The sequence below is a fragment of the Nicotiana tabacum genome, chromosome 13 (genome assembly GCF_000715075.1).
Source record: "Nicotiana tabacum cultivar K326 chromosome 13, ASM71507v2, whole genome shotgun sequence".
Classification (NCBI taxonomy): Eukaryota; Viridiplantae; Streptophyta; class Magnoliopsida; order Solanales; family Solanaceae; genus Nicotiana; species Nicotiana tabacum.
In genome coordinates this window covers 112,255,601-112,277,464 of record NC_134092.1, presented here as the reverse complement: position 1 = coordinate 112,277,464, position 21,864 = coordinate 112,255,601, and the positions used below count along the sequence as shown (strand labels likewise).

General features: G+C 36.8%; 2 protein-coding genes across 2 annotated transcripts; one reads left to right on the top strand and one right to left on the bottom strand.

The window, feature by feature from the left end:
• The first annotated feature begins 2,986 nt into the window (after window positions 1-2,986).
• Window positions 2,987-13,349, top strand: LOC107804600 (uncharacterized). Its single transcript, XM_075228328.1, has 4 exons — window positions 2,987-3,622; window positions 10,985-11,068; window positions 11,151-11,240; window positions 12,856-13,349. Exons 1-4 carry the CDS (start codon window positions 3,188-3,190, stop codon window positions 13,117-13,119), a joined length of 873 nt encoding a protein of 290 aa, XP_075084429.1. The 5' UTR covers window positions 2,987-3,187; the 3' UTR covers window positions 13,120-13,349.
• A 3,800-nt stretch (window positions 13,350-17,149) lies between these two features.
• On the bottom strand, window positions 17,150-19,909 carry LOC107795948 (actin-7). Its single transcript, NM_001425880.1, has 5 exons — window positions 19,804-19,909; window positions 18,966-19,036; window positions 18,445-18,838; window positions 17,745-18,358; window positions 17,150-17,638 (listed from the first exon to the last, which is right to left on the bottom strand). Exons 2-5 carry the CDS (start codon window positions 19,023-19,025, stop codon window positions 17,573-17,575), a joined length of 1,134 nt encoding a protein of 377 aa, NP_001412809.1. The 5' UTR covers window positions 19,026-19,036; window positions 19,804-19,909; the 3' UTR covers window positions 17,150-17,572.
• Window positions 19,910-21,864: the final 1,955 nt, after the last annotated feature.

The following is a 21,864-nucleotide window of genomic DNA, read 5'->3' as shown; positions in this document are numbered from 1 at the left end:
CTCCGGTATAGAGAAATCTATTGACCATCTTCGGTCAGTATCGACGCTCGGGGCTGGGAACTGATTCACCAATTTTGGGCTCGAGGAAGACCCACTGACTCCCGGCGATGGTACCTTCTTTGAAACCGACAAATCTCCGAGCCCAGTGACATCCTTGAAGGCAGTGGACTCAAATCCATCCAAGAAGTGGTGGATATCAGTCGCCCCTTGAGGCCCCTCGTAAGAACTTCTTTCTAACATACCGGCCTCGCGAATCATGGCGTCTGAAATCTGAGGGGACCCGGTAATGTCGATCGACCCAAGCTCGTCTCTCAGGATACCTTCCTATGCTCGAGAAGCGTCGCCCCCAGTCTCTCTCTCGACCCTCTTAGCTGGGGGTGGAGTGGCCTCAACCTCTTCTGGTTCGGGAGCTTCAACTAAGACTCCCTCATCGACCTCCTCATGTTGGGACGGTCTGATTTCGGCATCCGCCGATTCAAAGGACCCTTGCATCACAACACCTGCCTACACACGAGCCACCAACTGGGATTTCTCTTCTTTTTCTTCTTCTTCTTCGGACTCGTCCCTTAATCATCGGATTGAGTCCGGGGATAGAGCGTCGGTGCTTCCCTTGGGCTTGCGCGACCTCTTCTTCGGTTTCTTCTTTTCCGAGTTCGGGGAACTCGAGACCCTTTTCCTTTTCTTTTCATCACCCTGCTTCGGAGCAGGAGACTTGAGAGGTACCTCCTCATCACCGACTGAAGGCTTCATAGCAACTTCCTTGGGGAGACCTACAAGAGAAAATAGATAAAGATTCAACAGCGAAGGGTGGAAATCAAACATTATTACCTTAGGAAAAGGAACCTACCGTGATTGCAGGCCTCCCATCGACCCTTCGATAATTCCATCCAAGCCCGCTCGAAATACGACCTCTGTGACACAAGGCCCTTGACCCATTCCTTAAGTTCAGGAACTGCGTCCGACATCTGGGCCACTACTGTGACACCAAAAACATCAATGAAGAAAGAGATAAGAGGGAAAACAACAAGGTTGAACATTCAAAGCGAAGCACTACTTACGTTTCATATTCCATTTCTCGGGAAATGGCATATCTTCAGCAGGGATCAGGTCTGACGTCTTTACTCAAACAAATCGGCCCATCCAACCTCGGTCCCAAGCTTCGTCTATGCTCAAGAACGGAGTCTTACTGGCCCGGCGAGCAAGCTTGATCATCCCCCCTCGATAGAGTTGGAGACTGTAAAGGCGCATAAGGTGGTCGAGGGTAAAGGGACATCCCTCGATTTTGCTTACGGGAAATCGGAAGAGAATCACTATTCTCCAAAATGAGGGGTAGATCTGGCCAAGAGTCACGTCATACCTCTTACAAAAGGCAGTGATGATAGGGTCTAAGGGACCCAACTTGAAGGGACAAGTGTAAACACTGAGAAAACCCTCCACATGGGTAGTGATCGATTCCTCGGGAAAAGGAACCACCACATGCTTATTGACCAAGTTGCATTCCTCTTTAACCTTGGTGAGGAGACCATCAATGATTGTGCATATGTATCTCGAGACCAGCTCACATCGGCCTGGTACAGAGGAGGTCTTTTTAACCTTAAAATCGACAATAATAGGGCACTCTGCCAGAATGAATTCCTCAGGGTGAGGTTCCACCGCAGCCCTGCCATCGGCGGGTCGTGATGAAGAAGCGACTTTCTTTTGCAGTACAATCTTAGAAGTTTTCGCCATTGAAGAACAGAAGAATAGAGAATTAAGATGGTATGCGGTTTGATGAAAGTTTAACGAATTTGGGTGCAAGAGTTACAAAGCAAAGGGATTTCTGAAGAAAAAACAAGAATAAGAGGGGCTTTGAACGTAAAGTTTGAAAGAGGAAAAGCTAGGGTACTTATAGCTTGCTGGTGACGGTTCAGAACCGGTTGTAGCCGACCAACGACTGACGGGCATTTAATACCTTGATAACTGGACCGACGAGTTTTGATATCCATTTGTCGCCTATGTCATAGTCGGGTTCGTCACTTACATCATGACCCATCGAGACGGGATTCAGAAGTTCATATCGTTTCTCGTCATCTTCTCTTCGAGAACGAGGGGACTATCTGTATACGGTCAAAACTGAGCTCGCCCCTTATGTGACCAATCGAGACTGAAATATGATCGATTAGGGTTCGACCGCGAATTATATCGAACCAAGGTGAGGTCCGACCCCGGGACCAGGCGAGATCAAGGGAAATTTGCCAAGGTGGATAACAGAAAGACGAAGTATACGCGATCGGCTGTAAATCGTGGCAAAAATCTCTGCGCGTATCAAAGAGGGGCCGAATAATTAGCAAATCATAGGATTTTTACCTTATATAGAATTGTACTAAAAGTAGGACACCCCTACTATATAAAGGGGGTCAGACCATTTGTAAAACACATCATATCAACGCAACACAAAGCAATATACTGACACTTTCTAGTTTTTATTATCTTGTTACTCTATTAGCATGTTCATACTTTAGTTGAAACATCTTTGGTTGGAAGGTGGTCAAACTCGAGGGTCAAGGCAATTCGATACGTGTGGTTTGCTTTTATTCTTCTATTGTCAATTTCAATATTAATCTGTCTTCTTAATTTATGCAAAGTTATATCACGTATCCTTAAAACTGCGTATAAATTCAATTGTTATCCGTTTTTGAGGGTAAACAAGTCTCAAACCAATGAAGGATGTCTACACCCTAGTCATTATTGACAAACAAAATATCTTAACCCATCACATTTAGATAATCGTTTAGTATAACATAATCTTTTCAAAAACAATTTCTAAAACTTAGTGTATACAGTACTCTCACCAAAATTACGCCAATAAAAAATTCTCCTTTATTTTCTTTTTTCATATTTGTGGAAATTCTTAGGTGTGTGTAATTAATAAAAAAAGGCAATTGTTTTTTTTTAAATCGTGAGTTTACAAAAAGGGGAAAAGAAGAGAAAGTGCCCTAGAAAATACACTGCTACTTGCTAGGAAGCAATACGATGTCGTTTAAACTTCCCATCTTCCCTAAACCCTCACAATAGCCAGTTCAACCAAAAACAAAAACAGCAATTTGACCCCCATTAAAACCCTACACATCAAAACTCAAGCTTTCAAGCAAAGTCCAAAACTTTCACTACTATCTATGCTCACACATAAACTCCAGAAGTAGAAGAAATGTTGAGAAGGAGAATAACTTCGATATTATCAACTTCACTCCAAAATGGTCAAATCTACAACAAACCGATCAAGATTTCCCAAACCATATTCACATCTTCCCAAAAGATTCAATCTTTAGAATTTTCTCAACACCCCATCTCCAGCATTGCTCCAAATGGATCATTGGGGCGGCGATTTCAGCATTATCAGGGTATGAGGAGAGCCTACAGTCTTCTGAGCTTAAATGATTTGCAGGATAACAAGGGTGCTAGGAAGCAGAAGACCCGGAAAGGAAGAGGTATCGGGTCGGGTAAAGGGAAGACAGCGGGTCGAGGACATAAGGGTCAGAAGGCTAGAGGGACCCATAAGTTTGGTTTTGAAGGTGGACAGACCCCGCTTCGTCGCCGTTTGCCTAAACGTGGGTTTAAGAACCCGTTCAGTCTCACATTTCAGGTACTTTCCAATCAATCAACTATCCTTTAGTCCTAAATTAGTCGGGGTCCGTTATACGAATCATCTATATTGCTTTGTTTGATTTCGTTTTGTTTCAATACTCAGTAATTTGTCAATTAAGACATTTAGGTTCTGTAGAAACATTTCAAGTTCATCTACATGGAAAATTTTGGTGGAATTGGTTTGCTAGGCCAGCTTCAATCTTAGCCATTGATTTCAAGCTAACTTCTGGGATATAACTGGCTTTTAAAAAAAAAAAAATTAATTCCTAGAGTTGCTCTCACAACTGTTCCCTCGCTAGTCGGCAGTTGCTTTTTGACTTACATGAATATTGACAATAGCAATGCTGAAACATGAGATATTTAGTATTTGTTGAGTAGGAGAAGTTGTTTTGATGGGAATGAATGCGTGTATTGTATAACTCGTGCATGTAAAATTTAATAACACGTCTCCTTCAAAAGTAGTGATGTTCTGTAAAAATTGCTAGCTGGTGTGCAGTTTCTGGGAAGATTTTACTAAATTAGCTATTTCGTGGATTTGTTACTGGGTCCACTTTTAGCATTTTTGTTGTGGGTTTGTGGAATTTATTAACAGTGTATTATAGTTGGTGTTATGATTTTACTTTATTTTTCTTGAGGAATATGATCAGAAGGATGTTCCTTATGATAACCACATAAGAAGAACCAAAGATGCCTTCTTTTTTTTCTTTTCCTTTGAAATAAAAACAAGAAGCATCTATCAAACATGCTCTTAGGAACTGTTTGATAACCATGGCCTCGTGTAGAATTAAAAAGTCCTATGCTATCCTGGTTTACTTCCTGCTTCTGATTGAGTAACTAGATTGTTAAATTCTCCCATCCCACCATTTAAGTGTTTCAAGTTGTTTACCCTCAAAATCGGATAACAATTGAATTTGTAAGTGGTTTTAAGGATACGCGGATTAACTTGATACAAGGTGATAAATTAAGTTGCAATTGAAATAAACAATGATAAAGTAAATTCAAACCACACGAATTGGACAGTTTCAATCTCGGAAGGTTAGCCACCCTCGAGCCAGATGCACTTTGATCAATATCACGATACAGAAGAACACGAGCTTAAAGAGAAAATAATAATGTATTGCCTTGGAATGTGTGTTACAATGTGCTAAATGAATCATCACCCCCCTTTATATCAGTGATTTTGAGAGCGAGAAGCGCAAAAAGCGACTGGGGCTCGTCTCGCTTCAAAAGCAAAGCGCAATTCTTAAAAAATATAATGTAAACCTTGCAAAGTCACAATATAAATAATCAAAAAGTTCAATTTAAAAACTTAAAAGTAGGTACCAGTAAGTTAGTGGTTTTGATTTTGCTTGCCCTATGGTTTATGGAGGATTTTGTGGTACCTACTTTTAAGTTTTTAAATTGAACTTTTTGATTATTTATATTGTGTCTTTGCAAGGTTTACATTATATATATAATTAACTTTATAAACTGAAATACACATACAAATTACTCATATATTTGCCCTATGGTTTATGGAGGATTTTGTGGTACCTACTTTTAAGTTTTTAAATTGAACTTTTTGATTATTTATATTGTGTCTTTGCAAGGTTTACATTATATATATAATTAACTTTATAAACTGAAATACACATACAAATTACTCCATAAATAAAGGCTAAAATACTAAATAAGAAGAATAAAAAGGAAAAACAAATCGCGCATGCCCTAGCTGTGAGCAGATGCCTGGACGGGAACAAGAAGAAGAAAGAAGAAAGAAAAAAAGGAGAAGAAGAAAGAAGAAAAAAAGAAGAAAAATTACCTGGAGGTCTTTGGCGACTTGAACCCTAGCAGCACTCACCAACAATTGATTTTGAGAAGAAGAGAGAAATGGTTCACTTTGGTCTTAGGGGTCTGTTTTGTATAATAAAAAAACAGACCCAAACTTTTTTTTATAAAAACTGACCCCTCTGAATAGAAGCGAGCGATTCTGCGCTTCTCGCTTCAAGGTCGCTTCGCGCTTCTTCGACTGAAGCGAGCGCTTCGTGTGGTTGAGTCGCCTCAGGCATGGAAAAGCGAGCAGTCATCGCTTCGTATCGCTTAAAGCGATCGCTTTGTCGCTTTTTAAAACACTGCTTTATATAGTAGAGAAGTCCTACTTTAGGTACAATTCTATAAAATGTAAAAAAATCTCTTGATTTGCCGATTGCCAGTTCCTCATTGATACGTGCCGAGATTCCCGCTGCAATAACTGACCGATCACGGATATTTCAGTCTTCTATTATGCTAACAATCAATTGCGGGATCACGGCCTCGATTTTCTCGAAGGCGGGCGTTCCAACCCCGGGTTCTAGCCCGGTGGGACTTGGGATCGATCTTCAGTCCTTTATTGCCATGTTCTGAACCTGACCTACCATGTCGTAGGCGAGTCCGATTTCGACCGTATACACAAGTATTGATTTATTCTGCCTCATTGGATAAGGAGTAACATTTTCAAAACCACTCAAACAACTTTAGATAGACCAGTGTTTAAAAAAGCGCCCGCTTCCTCGCTTTAAGCGAGAAGCGAAGCGAAGCGAGAAGCTGCACGCTTCACCCTGCTGAAGCGACTGAGGTGTAGAAAAGCGACCGCTTCCCACTAAAAAGCGAGAAGCGGGAAAGCGATGCGATGCGAAGAAGCGACCGCTTCTGTGTTTTAAAACAGACCCAGCCCTATTTTATTAAAAACGAGGTCTGGTCTTTCATTAAACTAACAAATGCAATGAGACTAGGGTTTTAAAGACACTAGTCGACTTCTTCTTCTTCATCGACTGAAAGCATCAACTTCAAGTTCAAACAACAGGTATGTTCTGATTTTTCTTCTCCTTCTTCTCCTTCTTCTTCTTCTTCTTTTTCTTTTTCTTTCACTGTTTAAACGTCCAAAAAGCAGCGAAATGCTGGCGAAATTTTTTTTTACCTTCGGTTCTTTCTCAGAAATAATGCCAATTTTTAAACAGTGAAAGAAAAAATTGCCCAGTTTACTGTCCAGTTTTTTTTTCTCCTCTGCCCAGTTTTTTTATTTTACCTCTAATTTTTATATCCTTTATTGTTAGTTCTTATTGTCTTTCTTATGTGCTATGTAGTTGTTCTTTTAATGGCGAAGAAGTTGAAGAAGTTGACGAGCAATATAATAATGATAATGGAATACAATAATTTGACAATCTTGTAGAAGAATAGGATGCTCATTTTATGCTTTAATTGATGCTACTATTTAGTTTTCACATTGAAGTATTGAACATTTGATTACAATTACATGTGTTGTCTATGCAGTATTAATTTTTTTTTTTTTTTTTAAATTCCGCTTCACTTCAAAAAAGCGAGCGCTTCGCTTCTCGCTTCTCGCTTTAAGCGAAATGGGGATTGTCGCTTTTTCTCGCTTCACGCTCTTCACAACACTGAGATAGACAGAAAACATCAACCACCATAATCAGGTCTCAATTCTTTGTGATACCCAATCTCTTGCATTCCATGACAAAGAATGGCATGTTCCTTGAATTCCCAATCCAGTTGCCTCTTTGAGATATTTATAGTGTTACTAAAATCCGTCGCTTCGTCGCTTAAAGCGATGAAGCGATGCAAAGCAGGGGATACTTCATAGGTGAAGCCATGTGTCAATGACTATCAAAGTGATCCAACGGATTGCAGTCAGTTCTTTGAATGTCAATTTTGAGGAGTTGGATTAATATCGGCATTATTCTACGTTGGATGTTGAAATTAGTTATTTTAATTGCAATTTGATTATTACAATACTAAATTTGTATATGTTTGATAACTATTTTTTACAAGAATAAGAACTACTACTATGCCTCAGTCCCAAGTAAGTTGCGTCGGCCATATGAATCCTTATTTCTCCATTTAAGCTTAACTCATGTTTTGATAACTTTTTTATATTTTTTGTAATTGTGCAACTTTAGTTTGAAGAAGCATGTGATTCACTTCCTGACCTTGTCACTTTTTTGTGCTTTTCGTTGTTAAAACCACCGAGTCTGATGGAGGATACTCTTGGTACTGTATAAATTGAAAGACTAAAACCACACATCACCTGTAGTCTGTATATGCTCCTTTTTTTGTACCATTATATGCAACTTTTTTATTGATATAGAAAAATGTTACTTCTGTTCATATCTACCTTTTTGAGTGGAAAACTACAAGTGGTAATAGTTGCTTTATCATGTTGAAGAATTCAACAATAACAACAAACCAAGTATGATCCCACAAGTAGGATTTGGGGAGGGTAGTATTACGTAGCCTACCTTGTGAAGGTAGAGACATTGTTTCCGATAGATCTTCAGCTCAGGAAAAGCATAGTCACAACATTATAGAAAAGAAATACAGTAGTGGAGAAACTATTGAAAAAGAAGCAGTAACACGAAGCAGTACCCACAATAGCAAAATAATAAGAAAGCTGAAGCAAAAGAAACAACCGGTAGTAATAAAGATCTAAGTATAAAAAAGTAAGAGAATACTATTGATACTGCAAGTAAGAAAAGGATAAACGCGCGACTACGTACTACCCTTCTATTTTAGTTCTCGACCTCCACACCTTGCTATCGTGGGTCGTGTCCTCGGTAAACTGCAGATGCGCCATGTCATGTCTTTATCACCTCTCCCCGATATTTTTTTGGCCTTCCTCTACCTTTCCTCAGACCCACCATGGCTAACCTCTCACGCCTTCTCACTGGGTATCTTGACATCTCCTCTTTACATACCCGAGCCATCTCCACCTTGCTTCCCGCATTTTGTCCACCACGGTGGCCACTCCCACCTTGTCCTGAATGTCTTCATTCCCATCTTATCTATCCTAGTATGCCCACATATCCATCTCAGCATCCTCATTTTCATTACTTTCAACTTCTGGATATGCAAGCGCTTGACTGGCCAACACTCCGCCTAACAACCACTCTATAGAACTTACTTTTAAGTACTGGTAGTACATTCTTATCACACAAGACTCTGGATGTGAGCCTTCATTTCATCCACCCCGCCCTAATGCGATGGGTGACATCATCATCAATCTCCCTATTACCTTGGATTATCGACACAAAATACTTGAAACTTCCTCTCCTCGGGATGACTTGTGTATCAAGCCTCACTTTCACGTCCGCTTCATAAGGTACGTCACTGAACTTGCACTACGGGTATTCAGTTTTAGTGTTGCTCAACCTGAAACCCTCAGACTTCATGGTCTGTCTCCAAACTTGTCTCCAAACCTCCAGTGATATAAATGACATCTGTTTGCTGAAGTGCACTAAGGCCTCATTTGTTTTATTATAGATTAAGACGTCTGAATCTGAATACATATCTGAATATCAAAAAGTGTATTGAGATTAAGATATCTGAATCTGAATACACATCCGAATATTAAGATGTGTATGAAGATCTGAATACTAAATAATTAAGATTGTTTGATTTTTAACATCTGAATGTATAAAATTTATCTTTATTTAAAAGTTAATAAACATAAAATTCAAATGAAATACTAGTTAATATAATATTATATTAATAAAATCTATAGTGTTCTAAAATATGATAGTTGCTGGTGGTGATAGCTAACGATAGTGCTTGTGAATGCCGACTAGAGACGGTGGTTGGTGATAATTTTGGTTGACGGTGGTGGTTCAGGGTAGTAGCTAGTGGTGATTTGTAGTGGTGGCTATTATTATTGAGGATGGTGGTGATGGGTGGTGATAATTAATAATGACGGGTGGTGGTAGTTGTGATTGAGGAAGGTGGTGGTGGGTGGTGGTAGTTTATAATGATGGGCAGTGCCAGCTATAATTGTTGATGGTGATGAGGTGGATAGTTGTGGTAGTTGAGGTAGAAGAGTATTGGTTGTGGTTGGGAATGATGGTGGTGGGAGTAGATAATGGTGGCGGCTATGATTGAGGATGATGGTGGTGGTGGTGGTTGAGTATGGTTGTGGTGGGTTGTATGGTGGTAGTTGATAGGCGGTGGCGGCAGTTAATAGTGAATATGTATGATAGCATCTTAATGAAATTAAGTCTCCGTTATATGGTAGGCAGTGACGGCAGTTAATAATGAATATGGATGATAGCATCTTAATGAAATAAGTCTTTGTTATAAATCTTAATCATATAGACCCATTAAGTGGTTGTGAAGTTAAAAAAACAAACACACTTAATTATTAAGATCCGAATAATTAAGATTCAAACTTTAAAAACAAACGCACTTAATGTCTGAGAGCTGAATGATTAAGATTAAGACCTCTATTAAGTGCAAACAAATGAGGCCAAGTGATATCAGTTTAGTATGTGTGCTAATACGTGGTTATCTCAATGCAGAACTGTTCAGCTTTATCAACACAGATAGAACACCTTGCTATTATATTTTACCATTAATGTAATCTCAAAAGAAGTGCATGGTTTACATTTCACCTCTAAAATCTAAGTTGTACTTCCATCATTAACGTTCCAGGAGCATTGTTCAGTGTGTCTATTTGTTTGCTTTGTACTCTTTGTGTTCTGTTATTTTCTCTGTAACCTGTTCTATACCCAGCACAAGCACCACTGATGTTCATATTTGTGCATCCAATATTGATAAATATAATGAAGTTGAATTTTAGCATATGATGTAGAAGATCTATGACTTTTTAGTGATTTTATACTGTTATTGTGGCAGGTAAAATTAGATACTTGTGTGTATTGACCCCCTAAGTTTGAGCTTGTCAATCCTGAAAGTTTGAGCTTGTCAATCCTGAATGAAGAAGTTACAAAAGAACCTCTCTCGTTTTTCTCTAAAATCACAGTTTGTTTGTCTAAGCATCAAGTTACCTGTCTTATTACTTATAAAATTAGTTGCGGAGTTGCCTGGCAGTCTTATTGTCATTCCAGTGTCACAAGCTCTGCGTTTATTCTTTTTATAAGATTGAAGCATATACTAGGAAACCCTCTCCTCTGCACCCGCATCTCTTTTTATAATTGGTAAATAAGAACTCAATGATGAAGAAAGGTATAAAGAAGAGGCATACAGGGGTGGAAAAAAGTTAGAAAGGACATAATCAGAAACCTATAACATCCATAGGACTATGATAATGACAGAAAAAGCTGACAAAAATGTTCGACTTCTACCCAAATTGTATGTGTTTTACAGATACCATCCAACTATCCTTATCAAAAAGATTCCATCCAACTATCATGTCTGGAAAAGGGATATGACATTAGGTTACTAGGAACTTTGCCATTGAGTACAATATGTGATTAGTTGTTTGGATGCTAAAAACACTTTATCGCTCTAAAACTTTGTTGGAACCAGCACCACTTATGGTGCTAAAACTCGGGGGTAATTTTGCTGGTTAGTTTCTGATTTCTTGTTCTTTGTGCAGCCAGTTGGTTTGGGAAAGATTGCAAAGCTGATAAATGCAGGGAAGATTGATTCGTCAGAGTTGATCACAATGAAAACTCTAAAGGTTTTTTCTGATGCAACTATATAGCATGAAACTGCTTAAGCTTTTAGCATTGTTTCATAAAATCAACTTCTTCTGGCAATAGGATTCCGCGGCAATAGGGAAGCAAATAGGAGATGGAGTCAGGCTGATGGGACGTGGAGCTGAACATATTCAATGGCCCATCCATCTAGAGGTAATGTTCAGCAGAGACTTCTACAATATAGCATTTTGATTCTTAGGTTGTTTATAGTTTTTTCTGCTGTTAGTTTACTTTTGTCTTCCCCTGTAAACATTAAATTTATTGTAACACTTGGTATAAAGTTTATTTGATTATAATAACATAATACATGGTTTGCATTTAGATTGCCATATGATTTGGACTTCTACAGCCATTTATTATGACTGCGTCCCAAAGCTTCCATAGGAGCTATACCCTTGCCTTACAGAGATAGTTATGACTTATGAACCAGTTATGAATCGACTAAATCCAGATTCTCCTGGAATGCTAGCTCTGCTATACGTCTTTAGTTTTTTTTTTTTTGGATAAGGGTAATGTATATTGAAATGCGTCAGCAAATGCTGGAAAAGAAATACAAGTAAAAGCTGTAGAACATTACAAAGAATGTAATGCAAAGAGAAAATCAAGCATGGCTTCAGGCTCTAACACATTTGCCATAGCCATGCTGCACCAAAAACTAAGCAAGAATATACAATTCTTTTTTAGCTCAAGTATATTGTCATTCTTGTCTTCAGAAATTCTAGCGTTCCTCTCCTTCCAAATTACCGAGCAGATAGCTGCAGGAATAGTGTTCCACATGGGAAGGGAGGACTTAGCTATTCCTCCTCTCTGCCAAGAAAATCCAGAAGAGAGCTAGGCATGCACAGTTCAAGCTCATGATGGAAAAAACTGACATTGGCTAGAGCCCCTGCAATGTAAGAACAAGTGGTTGATTCCTCTGCATCTTCTTTACAGAGAATGCATCTACTGCAAATGTGTAGGCCTCTCTTTTGAAGGTTGTCAAGAATGAGGCACTTGCCATTAGCCGCTATCCAGATAAAGCATTTGACCTTGTTAGGGAGCTTTGATTATCCAGATAGTTTTCCAATTCCAAGAGATGTTGGAAGGTGAGGGAACAGCGAGTGAGAGGTAACGGCCTTTAACTGAAAAAGATTTCATCAAAAAAAAAAAAAAACAGCCTTTAACTGAAAAAGTTCCCCTGGAGTCAAGATTCCATATGGCATAGTCAGGTGTGGAGATAAAAGGGGGCCTGTTGTTAAGGAGCTGAAGCAACTGAATATAGCTTTTAATTTCGTATTCGTTAATATTCCTTCTAAAGGATCCCTTCAGTTAATATCAATAAGCTTTTTGATTGATTTAGGGCGCCACCCTTGGAGTAAAATCTCAGTCAGTTTGCACTTCCAGAAGGGTACTCTGTATTAGTGCAAATTGATTTCCGGGGGAGAGAGGGGGGGGGTATTGTGGTTTAAGTATCTTCTTCCTTAGATGTATCTTCCAGAGCCCCAGTCACATTTCTGGGTAGAAAAGATGAAAAAACAACAACAAACCCAGAGTAATCCCATAGGTGGGGACTGGAAAAGATACAAAACCAAAGAAAATAGAAAATGACAGAAAGTACACGGTAAATTATTACTTATGCAGCGGGGCTAGCATATTGTTGGCATGATGCTTCTTTCCTTTAACAGTATCAATTTTTCTTTTTTAGAATATGCAGCATATTTTTCATAAAAGGAGCATGGATGTTTGTTACCACATTGTACTCATATGACACGTCAACTGTTGATAACAGGTCTCAAGGGTGACTGCTAGAGCTAAAGCAGCAGTGGAAGCAGCAGGTGGGACTGTTAGGAGAGTGCATTACAACAAACTAGGGTTGCGAGCACTACTGAAGCCCGAGTGGTTCGAGAAAAAGGGCAGGTTGCTTCCAAGACCGGCAAGGCCTCCACCGAAACTGAAGGAGAAGGTGGACAGCATTGGGCGGTTGCCTGCCCCAACCAAGCCAATTCCTTTTGCAGCTGAAGAAACGGAGGCAATGTCCGCTGCCCCAGCTTGATAGTGGGCTACATAACCTCCAGCTTGATAGTTGACTAGCTTTCATCATATTTTATAGATTAAGGTTTAAATGCAACAGTTTTTCGGTTTGATGTAACGTGTCCTACCAGGTTGGGCCCTTGCCTTGATCATTCCCTAATTTGCCATAGATATTCAGAAATAAAAACTTCTATCTGTTGGTGAAGTTTTCAGTGACTTAAATATATACTCAAGGAGTAAGTTTCACAAGCATATCTGGACTACAGACCAGGCTTTTATTTCCTCAGAATGAAATCTAAGTGAACAAATGTCCATTCCAAAAGGATTATATCAAGAGTCTGTAATCTGGAGGCGGATCCTCTCTTGATATTCCTGTGATAAAGAGTTAAGACAACATAATAACCCTTTCTAAAGAAAAGAGGTTATATTGTTGAGACAAACTTGAGTTTTTAATTAAGGTTAGAGTTATTTGGTACATGTTGCTGGTGGGAGGTACAGGGAATTAGTCGAGAGCACGCAAGCTGACTCAGACACCACGGTTATTAAAAAAATAAAATAAGTTCAGAGTAATATTTCCTACGTATATGTTCGACATCTTTGAAAACTAACAGCTCTTTGAAACAACCTTCAATTCATTGTAACAATCAAACCTATAAAAAACCTACCTATAACAAGACTTCGTTCTATCTTCATTCTACATGTCTTGTTCACACGTCACCGGCAAAACTTCATACTCTTTTTATCTCAAACTGAAAATAATTATTTTACTCTGTAAATCAAACGTAGTGTAATTTCAAAGGTAATTGCTTAATTCCTTAGTACAATATAAGGTTGGCAAAGATGATCGATCAGAATTCGCTACTAGCGGTCGAAGCTTGAAACATAAACCTTTCTTTAATTAAATGTGTTTGGACAATTACACAAGATAGAGTAAAGTTTTCGTCCTTAAGCATAGATATGGAACTCGGATTAGCGACATAAGTAAATTATCTTTTAAGAATAAATGTAGTATAATCATACAAGATAATAATAATTTGAAAAATAGAAAATTTAAATTAGAAAAACTGATTGAAAGATAAATAAATGATCACAATTCACAGGGACAAAGGAAAAACCTACAGCTAAGAGGAAGTTGCGTGATGTGAAAGTTGTTCATTAAAAAAATTATCAGTACAGTGGAAGAACGAAGAGTTGGAAAAAAGGTAGTGGAAGAGTTGAAGGATAAAAAGTTCAAGTGTGTCGTATCTATAGAACAACAAAATGAAGCATATTTTTGCAAAAAATTGTAAAATGGGAACAATATTAAATACCAGGTAGCCGGACAACGGATAAAAAGATAAAATGGTCCCTTATCTTTGGAGTAGGTTCAAAGTGGTCCGTTCAATATACTCATGAGCAGGTTGGTCTTTAAATTTGTTAAAAGTGAGCACCTTTAATCTTTGTCAAATATTCAATAGACTTGATTGTTATATTGTATTGAACTGTGAAAAAAATATATTTAACAATACAAGAAATGTCCTGTCAAATCTCATAAACTGCAATACAAAAACTGCATCATACACCAAAAATAGATGAAAAATAACAAATGCTAAGTTGATTACTCAAAAAACAACTCAATAGAAAAGTCACTTTTTTTTTGTTTTGTATTACACACGAGACTCTGTTTTTGCCATCTTACTCACAAGGTCACTCACTACACTTTTTAATTATTTTTTAAAGCCAAATATTTAAAAAATAATCACACCCATTAAAACTATTTTTTTGACCCGTTCTTAGATTCGATCCGCTATCATTTATATCATTTTAATTTTTTTAAGTCTCATTAAATAGTGTCTTCTTTTGTTAAAACTCGAACTTTTAGGATATGAATTGAACTTTTAAGATATGAATTGGACCTTTTGAATATGAATTGAACTTTTAGGATATGAATTGGTGTAATTAGGAAAAAATAATTATCTTGAATTAACTAAAAAAGATATAATTAATTTATAATTGTAGAATAAATTAATTTGTTCTTGTGAATCGAACTTTTAGGGTATGGGTTGAATTTCTTTAGTTTAGTTAGTTTATATTTAAACTCGTAGGATATGAATTGAAATTTTAGTTTTTAGGATTTGTTCTTGTGAATTGAACTTTTAGGATATGAATTGAACTTTTAAGATATGAATTGGATCTTTTGGATATGAATTAAACTTTTAGGATATAAATTGGTGTATTGTCAATTAAGAAAGAATTATTAGAAGTTATTGATTATAAAAAAATTATTAATAACTTTGTATTTAAGAAACACTAGAAAAGTATACTTCAAATAAATAAATATCTTTTAAAAATAAATGTTAATGCCCTTCATAAAGTTTGGTTTTATGCCACAGAACTCGTCGAGCGCCCCTGGGTATAAAACTGATCCTCGAGTTGTACTCTCCTTTACCAAACAAAGGTATCGATCTTACGGTAGTAACAAAGAGTATTATCTGGTACTTTACTTACTAAATCTTTAAAAGCAGAACGGCAGCGATCTACTTGTTAATAATGATACATACTTTTACAGTTTTACTTACAAAATTATCATTTAGGTGAAGAGAAAAAACAATAAAACAAACAAAGAGAGTAAAGAAATTCTCATGTTTTGGAATTTGCTTCAGTCAAAAGAAAGGCAGATCGTCTCTACTCTTCAAAGTTACGGAAATGAGGTAAAGGCAAATTGCTTTCTTTACAATCTTATATGATCATTGATGGTAAATTAGAAATGAAGCAATAGACTCTTGTATCCTTTTTACATACAAAAGTGTCAACTACGTTAACACCAACAAATTTAATCGCAGAGGTGGATCTAGGTTTTCTAAAACATGGGTGCACCACTAAAGAAAGGAGAAAAAATAATATTAAGTGAGAATTGATTTTTGTTCCATTGGATAATGCTTCATTCAATCATCATGGATGCCAACAATAATATTAGACTAATTCTTAAAAATATATACATAAAATATCTAGTTTGCAGGAGAGACTATGAATTCACGTGCCCCATAAATTACCCTATAAATTTGTCCCTGTGCTCCAGGATTTTTGTCTTTTTAAGATCAGATGACACTGCATTTCTATATCATAGGAATCTTATAATTTGAACTCGTCTAAGTACAAAGTAAATATTTAATTACCATGCTATTGAATTACTGAACTTGAAACATTGTCCTCAAGAGATATAATTCGAATTATAGTGTTACGTATTTCAAATCCCAACAGTGGGAAAAGTTTACTTGTATATGGGGTTTACTCTAAACTAATAATATCTTAATCTTTTGGTAATGCACACATTTATTACTTAGTTATGATTAAGTGATATATATTTTACTTTATTTTTAGTGCCTAAAGTTAAATTATTCGATTAAATGTACCGCGTGCGAGTAAGTAGAAATAATTACGCACAATATTTGAGCTGAAGTTTAAAAAAATAAAAAAAATTAATTGAGTTAAAATCAAAAGTAAAAAAGGAAGTGTGGAAGTTAAAGTTATGTTTAAATAAACTTTGCTTGAAAAGTGTGAATATGCGTGAAAGGAAATTAACATTTTACTTCAAATACACCTTAAAATTAATATTTTAATATGTCATTTGCAGTATTTGTAGATACTGATGTCCTACAACTATATGCAAATACTGTTCAATATTTTCACGTACTTATGTTACTACGTATTAATGCCCCAACTAATGCACTCAAGCATAGTTTTTATGGAACATGTATGTAGCGCAATACTAATTTTTATTCTTTGATAAATGTTTTGTAGCGTTTGGTGTACAAAATTTTGACATTATATACATATGGGGTTTCATCTGAATTCATGGGAATTAATTGAGTTTGGCTTTTCCCCATAAATTCACATGAAACCACATATGTATTAATGGCAAAACGTAAGGGTAAGGCATTTTGCTTTTCTATAGCCTCAAACGTTCGCTGAAAACGCCACGAGGAATGGGACATTGGTTGCAATAAAAGAATACATAACAGAGATGAAAACAACGCTTCACCAAAAATGATCCACAGAAAATACTAGTAATATCCGAAAACTCAAAATACTACCAAAAATTCTCTTTCAATAAATATTGACATATGTTCCAAAGAAAGAAAAGTTCCATAGAATAACAAAAAAGAAACTGAGAAAATAAAAGAAACGACCAAAAGAAAAACATCACAATCTCTCCCAAACTACAAACAACCTACTACAAAAGCATACAGAAGTTCAAGAAGGGATATTTCCAGACAAAAGAGGCTTGCACTCTCAATGTGTTCAGAATATAATCCACATTGCATTGGAAACATGAAATAGTATCAGCAGTACAATGTTTTCTTATCGCCCTTCTTTCACAGCCCCACCTTCAAAGACTCCTACGACAGCAAACCTGAGTTCACTATCGACATAATAGCAAAAGCAGGAAAACGAAAAAGAAAACTCGCGACTCAAGTAAAAATAGCAGCACCGCCTTAGAAGCACTTCCTGTGGACAATGGATGGACCAGACTCATCGTACTCACCCTTTGAAATCCACATCTGATTAAGCACAGAACAAAAAGTCACGTTTAGTACCACAGTTCAATGCAGTTCATTGAAATGGCAAAAAAATATATTCAAGAGAAGATAAAGATAGAAGGCTTGCCTGCTGGAATGTGCTAAGGGATGCGAGGATGGATCCTCCGATCCAGACACTGTACTTTCTCTCCGGTGGAGCAACAACCTTAATCTTCATGCTGCTGGGAGCCAAAGCGGTGATTTCCTTGCTCATACGATCAGCAATACCAGGGAACATGGTTGAGCCACCACTGAGCACAATGTTGCCATAGAGGTCCTTCCTAATATCAACGTCACACTTCATAATGGAGTTGTAGGTAGTCTCATGGATACCTGCAGCTTCCATTCCGATCATGGATGGCTGGAAGAGGACTTCTGGGCACCGGAACCTCTCGGCACCAATGGTAATAACTTGTCCATCTGGCAGTTCATAGTTCTTCTCAACGGAGGAGCTGCTCTTGGCAGTGTCAAGCTCCTGCTCGTAGTCAAGAGCCACGTAAGCAAGCTTCTCCTTCATGTCACGGACAATTTCCCGTTCTGCAGTGGTGGTGAACATGTAACCTCTCTCAGTGAGGATCTTCATCAGGTTATCAGTTAGGTCACGGCCAGCAAGATCCAAACGAAGAATAGCATGAGGCAAAGCATAACCCTCGTAGATAGGGACAGTGTGACTCACACCATCACCAGAGTCCAACACAATACCTGTCGAAAGATACTCAAATTATCAGATTCAGAAGATATTGTCATCAAGGTGAAGATTTGAATCATTAAAAGGAACTGATACTAACCAGTTGTACGACCACTAGCATACAAGGAAAGGACAGCCTGAATAGCAACATACATAGCCGGAACGTTGAATGTTTCAAACATAATCTGGGTCATTTTCTCTCTGTTGGCCTTAGGGTTGAGAGGTGCTTCAGTGAGAAGAACAGGGTGCTCCTCGGGGGCAACACGAAGCTCGTTGTAGAAGGTATGATGCCATATCTTCTCCATGTCATCCCAGTTGCTGACTATACCGTGCTCAATTGGGTACTTCAAGGTCAAGATACCCCTCTTGGATTGAGCTTCGTCACCCACATAGGCATCTTTCTGTCCCATTCCAACCATAACACCAGTGTGTCGAGGACGACCCACAATGCTAGGAAACACAGCTCTAGGAGCATCATCACCAGCAAATCCAGCCTACATTTCAAAATTGTACACCAAAACATTAAAAAAAATGAGAATATGACAAGGTAAATGTTACATAAAGCGTTTAACTATCATAACTCCATCTTTGCAAAACATAAAAGTTAAAAGAATAACTGACCTTCACCATTCCAGTTCCATTGTCACAAACAAGGGGCTGAATATCCTCACCGTCAGCCATTTTCTATTCAACTGCCAATTAAAAAGAGCATTAATACAGAAGAGGGGAATCCAAAGTGAATATCTTAAACATCGGGCAAACCTCTAGCAAATCTAAATGAAACAACATACTTCTCCCCCTACAACTTAACCTCTCGTCTAATCCAACTAGAGATCTAAAAAGAGAGTAGCAAAGCTCCACAATCAAATCAGACTAATCATAATTTGCTCGTGCTCCACGCTCATTTTCAACTTAACATATATTTCATACACAGACACACATATATATACATACATATAGGTATTCATAAATCCAAGGAGAAAAACAAAGGAGAGAATCAATTCCAATTTCCGACAGAAACAAAGCTTTTTCTTCTTGAGATTACTTTTTCTTTTTTCTAGATTTTATTGAAAAGCCACCACAAGAGAGCTATTTTGCACCATCCAAAACCATTTGAAATGGAATCAAACAGTAGATCAAGGGAAATCCATAGCAGATCAACTTCACAAGGGATCCAATTCATCAGATCCAGAATTATATTAATCAAGAACCATTCTAAATTCAGCCTTTGAAAACCCAATAATGGCTACATCTAACAATTTGCATCCAAAATATAGAAAATACCCATTTCCCATCAAGAATTCCTATCTCTTTTACCACTTTTTCTATAGATCTCAAAATAGAAGCCCGCATATATCTCACAATTTTCTTAGCTTTTTCACATAGCTCAATCCAATAACAATCTACAAGAAACAGAAAAAATATATAAAAGTTTAAGAGAGAGCAGATCTGGGCTTACCGGAAACTGAGAGAAGATCGGAAAGAGGTCAGCGGAGAGTAGCAAAGCAACCGGAGATGATGGCCGGCGGCTTTCTCGAGAGTATTGGAAAATGGAGAATACAAATGAGGAATCTTAAGACAATAGGGTAGCATATTTATATACCAAGAGAAAAAAGAGGGCTCTCAATTTAAGTTTAAAATTATTTTTTTCTTCTTCTTTTATGAAAATATTTTATTACTGCAGTAAATTTTTAGTTGTAGGAATTTGAATTTGAAATTTAAAAATGCAACAACACCAAATGACAAATTTGCCTTCAACGTTAAGATGCTAAAGAATTGTTGTTGTTTTTTACAAAAAGGACAAGCTTTTCAATCAATTTTTAAGGTCCATAAATTTATAATCATTAATTTACGGAATTTTTAAGCAAAGGTGAACTTTCTTTCTCTCTGTCATTATTTTCCTTTAAAGGTGTTTCAAAATAATGTCAAATTTGAAGTTAATACTTATTTATCTCACTATATGAGGTATTTACAACACATCATAATGTACTGTATTAAAATATATACATAAATTATGAGGAAAAATAAATGTAAAAAAAATAAAAATTGAGACAAATGCATTGACATGAATTCTTTTCTCATCAAAATAACAAGTTAATCAAAAAAAGTATAGAATGGTGAAAACTCTTTATCGAAAATAAAATATAAGAATTTACTTATATCCGATATTTATGTTTGACCATATTATTTTGTCATGAACTCGTGATTAAGTGAGAAATTGAGGTGTAATATTTATTTAACTGATTATGCTTAAGTGATAACAGTATATGTAAAGATACATGTAATGTAATCTTTTGTTGGTGCAAATATCGAATTTGGATAAATTAAAAATAAAAAGGACATATTGTTGTAATCTTCCTTTTATGAATACATATGAGACACTTAAAGTTGTTAAATTTTTTATTTAGACGCCTTAATTAAGCTTAAATTCCGATTGATCACTTGTAGTATACCTAAAAGTGTACCAATCACATTTCACACTAGCTTTGAAATAGCTCAAACTCATATTTGAAAGCATTTCTTACGTGGAATAATTGGCCAATTAAATATTTTTGGTATCAAAGATGAACCTAAGAAGATGTATGAAAGTTGTCCAAGGGTGAAAATGACATGTTCTAAGTGTAATCAATGATTTAATTAGTTAATTCCACGTAAGGAGTACTTGCTGGATATGTTCAATCGAAGCAAGGTCTAATTGAGTTATCTTAAGAATAAATCGTGACAACGTTAGGTATCTGTGTACGTTTTCAACCTAGTTTTTATTGAATGGAGTTCAAATTGTCTTAGCCTTTGCATTTAGAATGGGATATTTTCATGTGAAATTTTCCATTTTCAACTGCAGATTACAACTAATTCCTGAACCAGCTTTTGCAAATGAATAAATAAATAACACGACCACTTTTATAAGCAGACTAATCAATTCTAGAATTCAACATTCTTTTATACAAATGAAATATCGAACTATCAAAAAGAAAATCCTATAATTGAGATATCAAGAAAGGTATCTTGTTGAATAGTACTACAAGTTATTAGCAAAAAGAAATATACAAGTGAGAAAGCAAGTAAACTCATTACTGCCAACCATAATTCCGGCCAAGAATATTTTGTGAATTCTCTAAAAGCTAAAAATAGAAAGTTTTTTGTATTTCTTTTGTCAAATTATTTAAATGCCAGATGGGTGTGGGAATAATTTCAACCATTACAGGAAAGAGGAGAGTGTGCATGACCTGTCATTGACAACCTTTCAAAGCACGTACTCCCCCTCTTTATCTTTTGACGTGTTCGATTTAATCTCAGCCGTTCGTTCCCTTCGCCCCTTTCTCGTACACTTTTCCCCCCTCTTATTTGGGTTTAACTTCTTCAATGTAGGATTAAGAATATTTGTCACAATTGTCATGTAAAGGCAAATTAAACATTTGTAGTCGGCCAAAAATAATTATATCTGCTAGTCATATATATAAAATATAAATATATATTTATATAAAAAATATATAATTTATCGATTATTATTTTTAGAAGC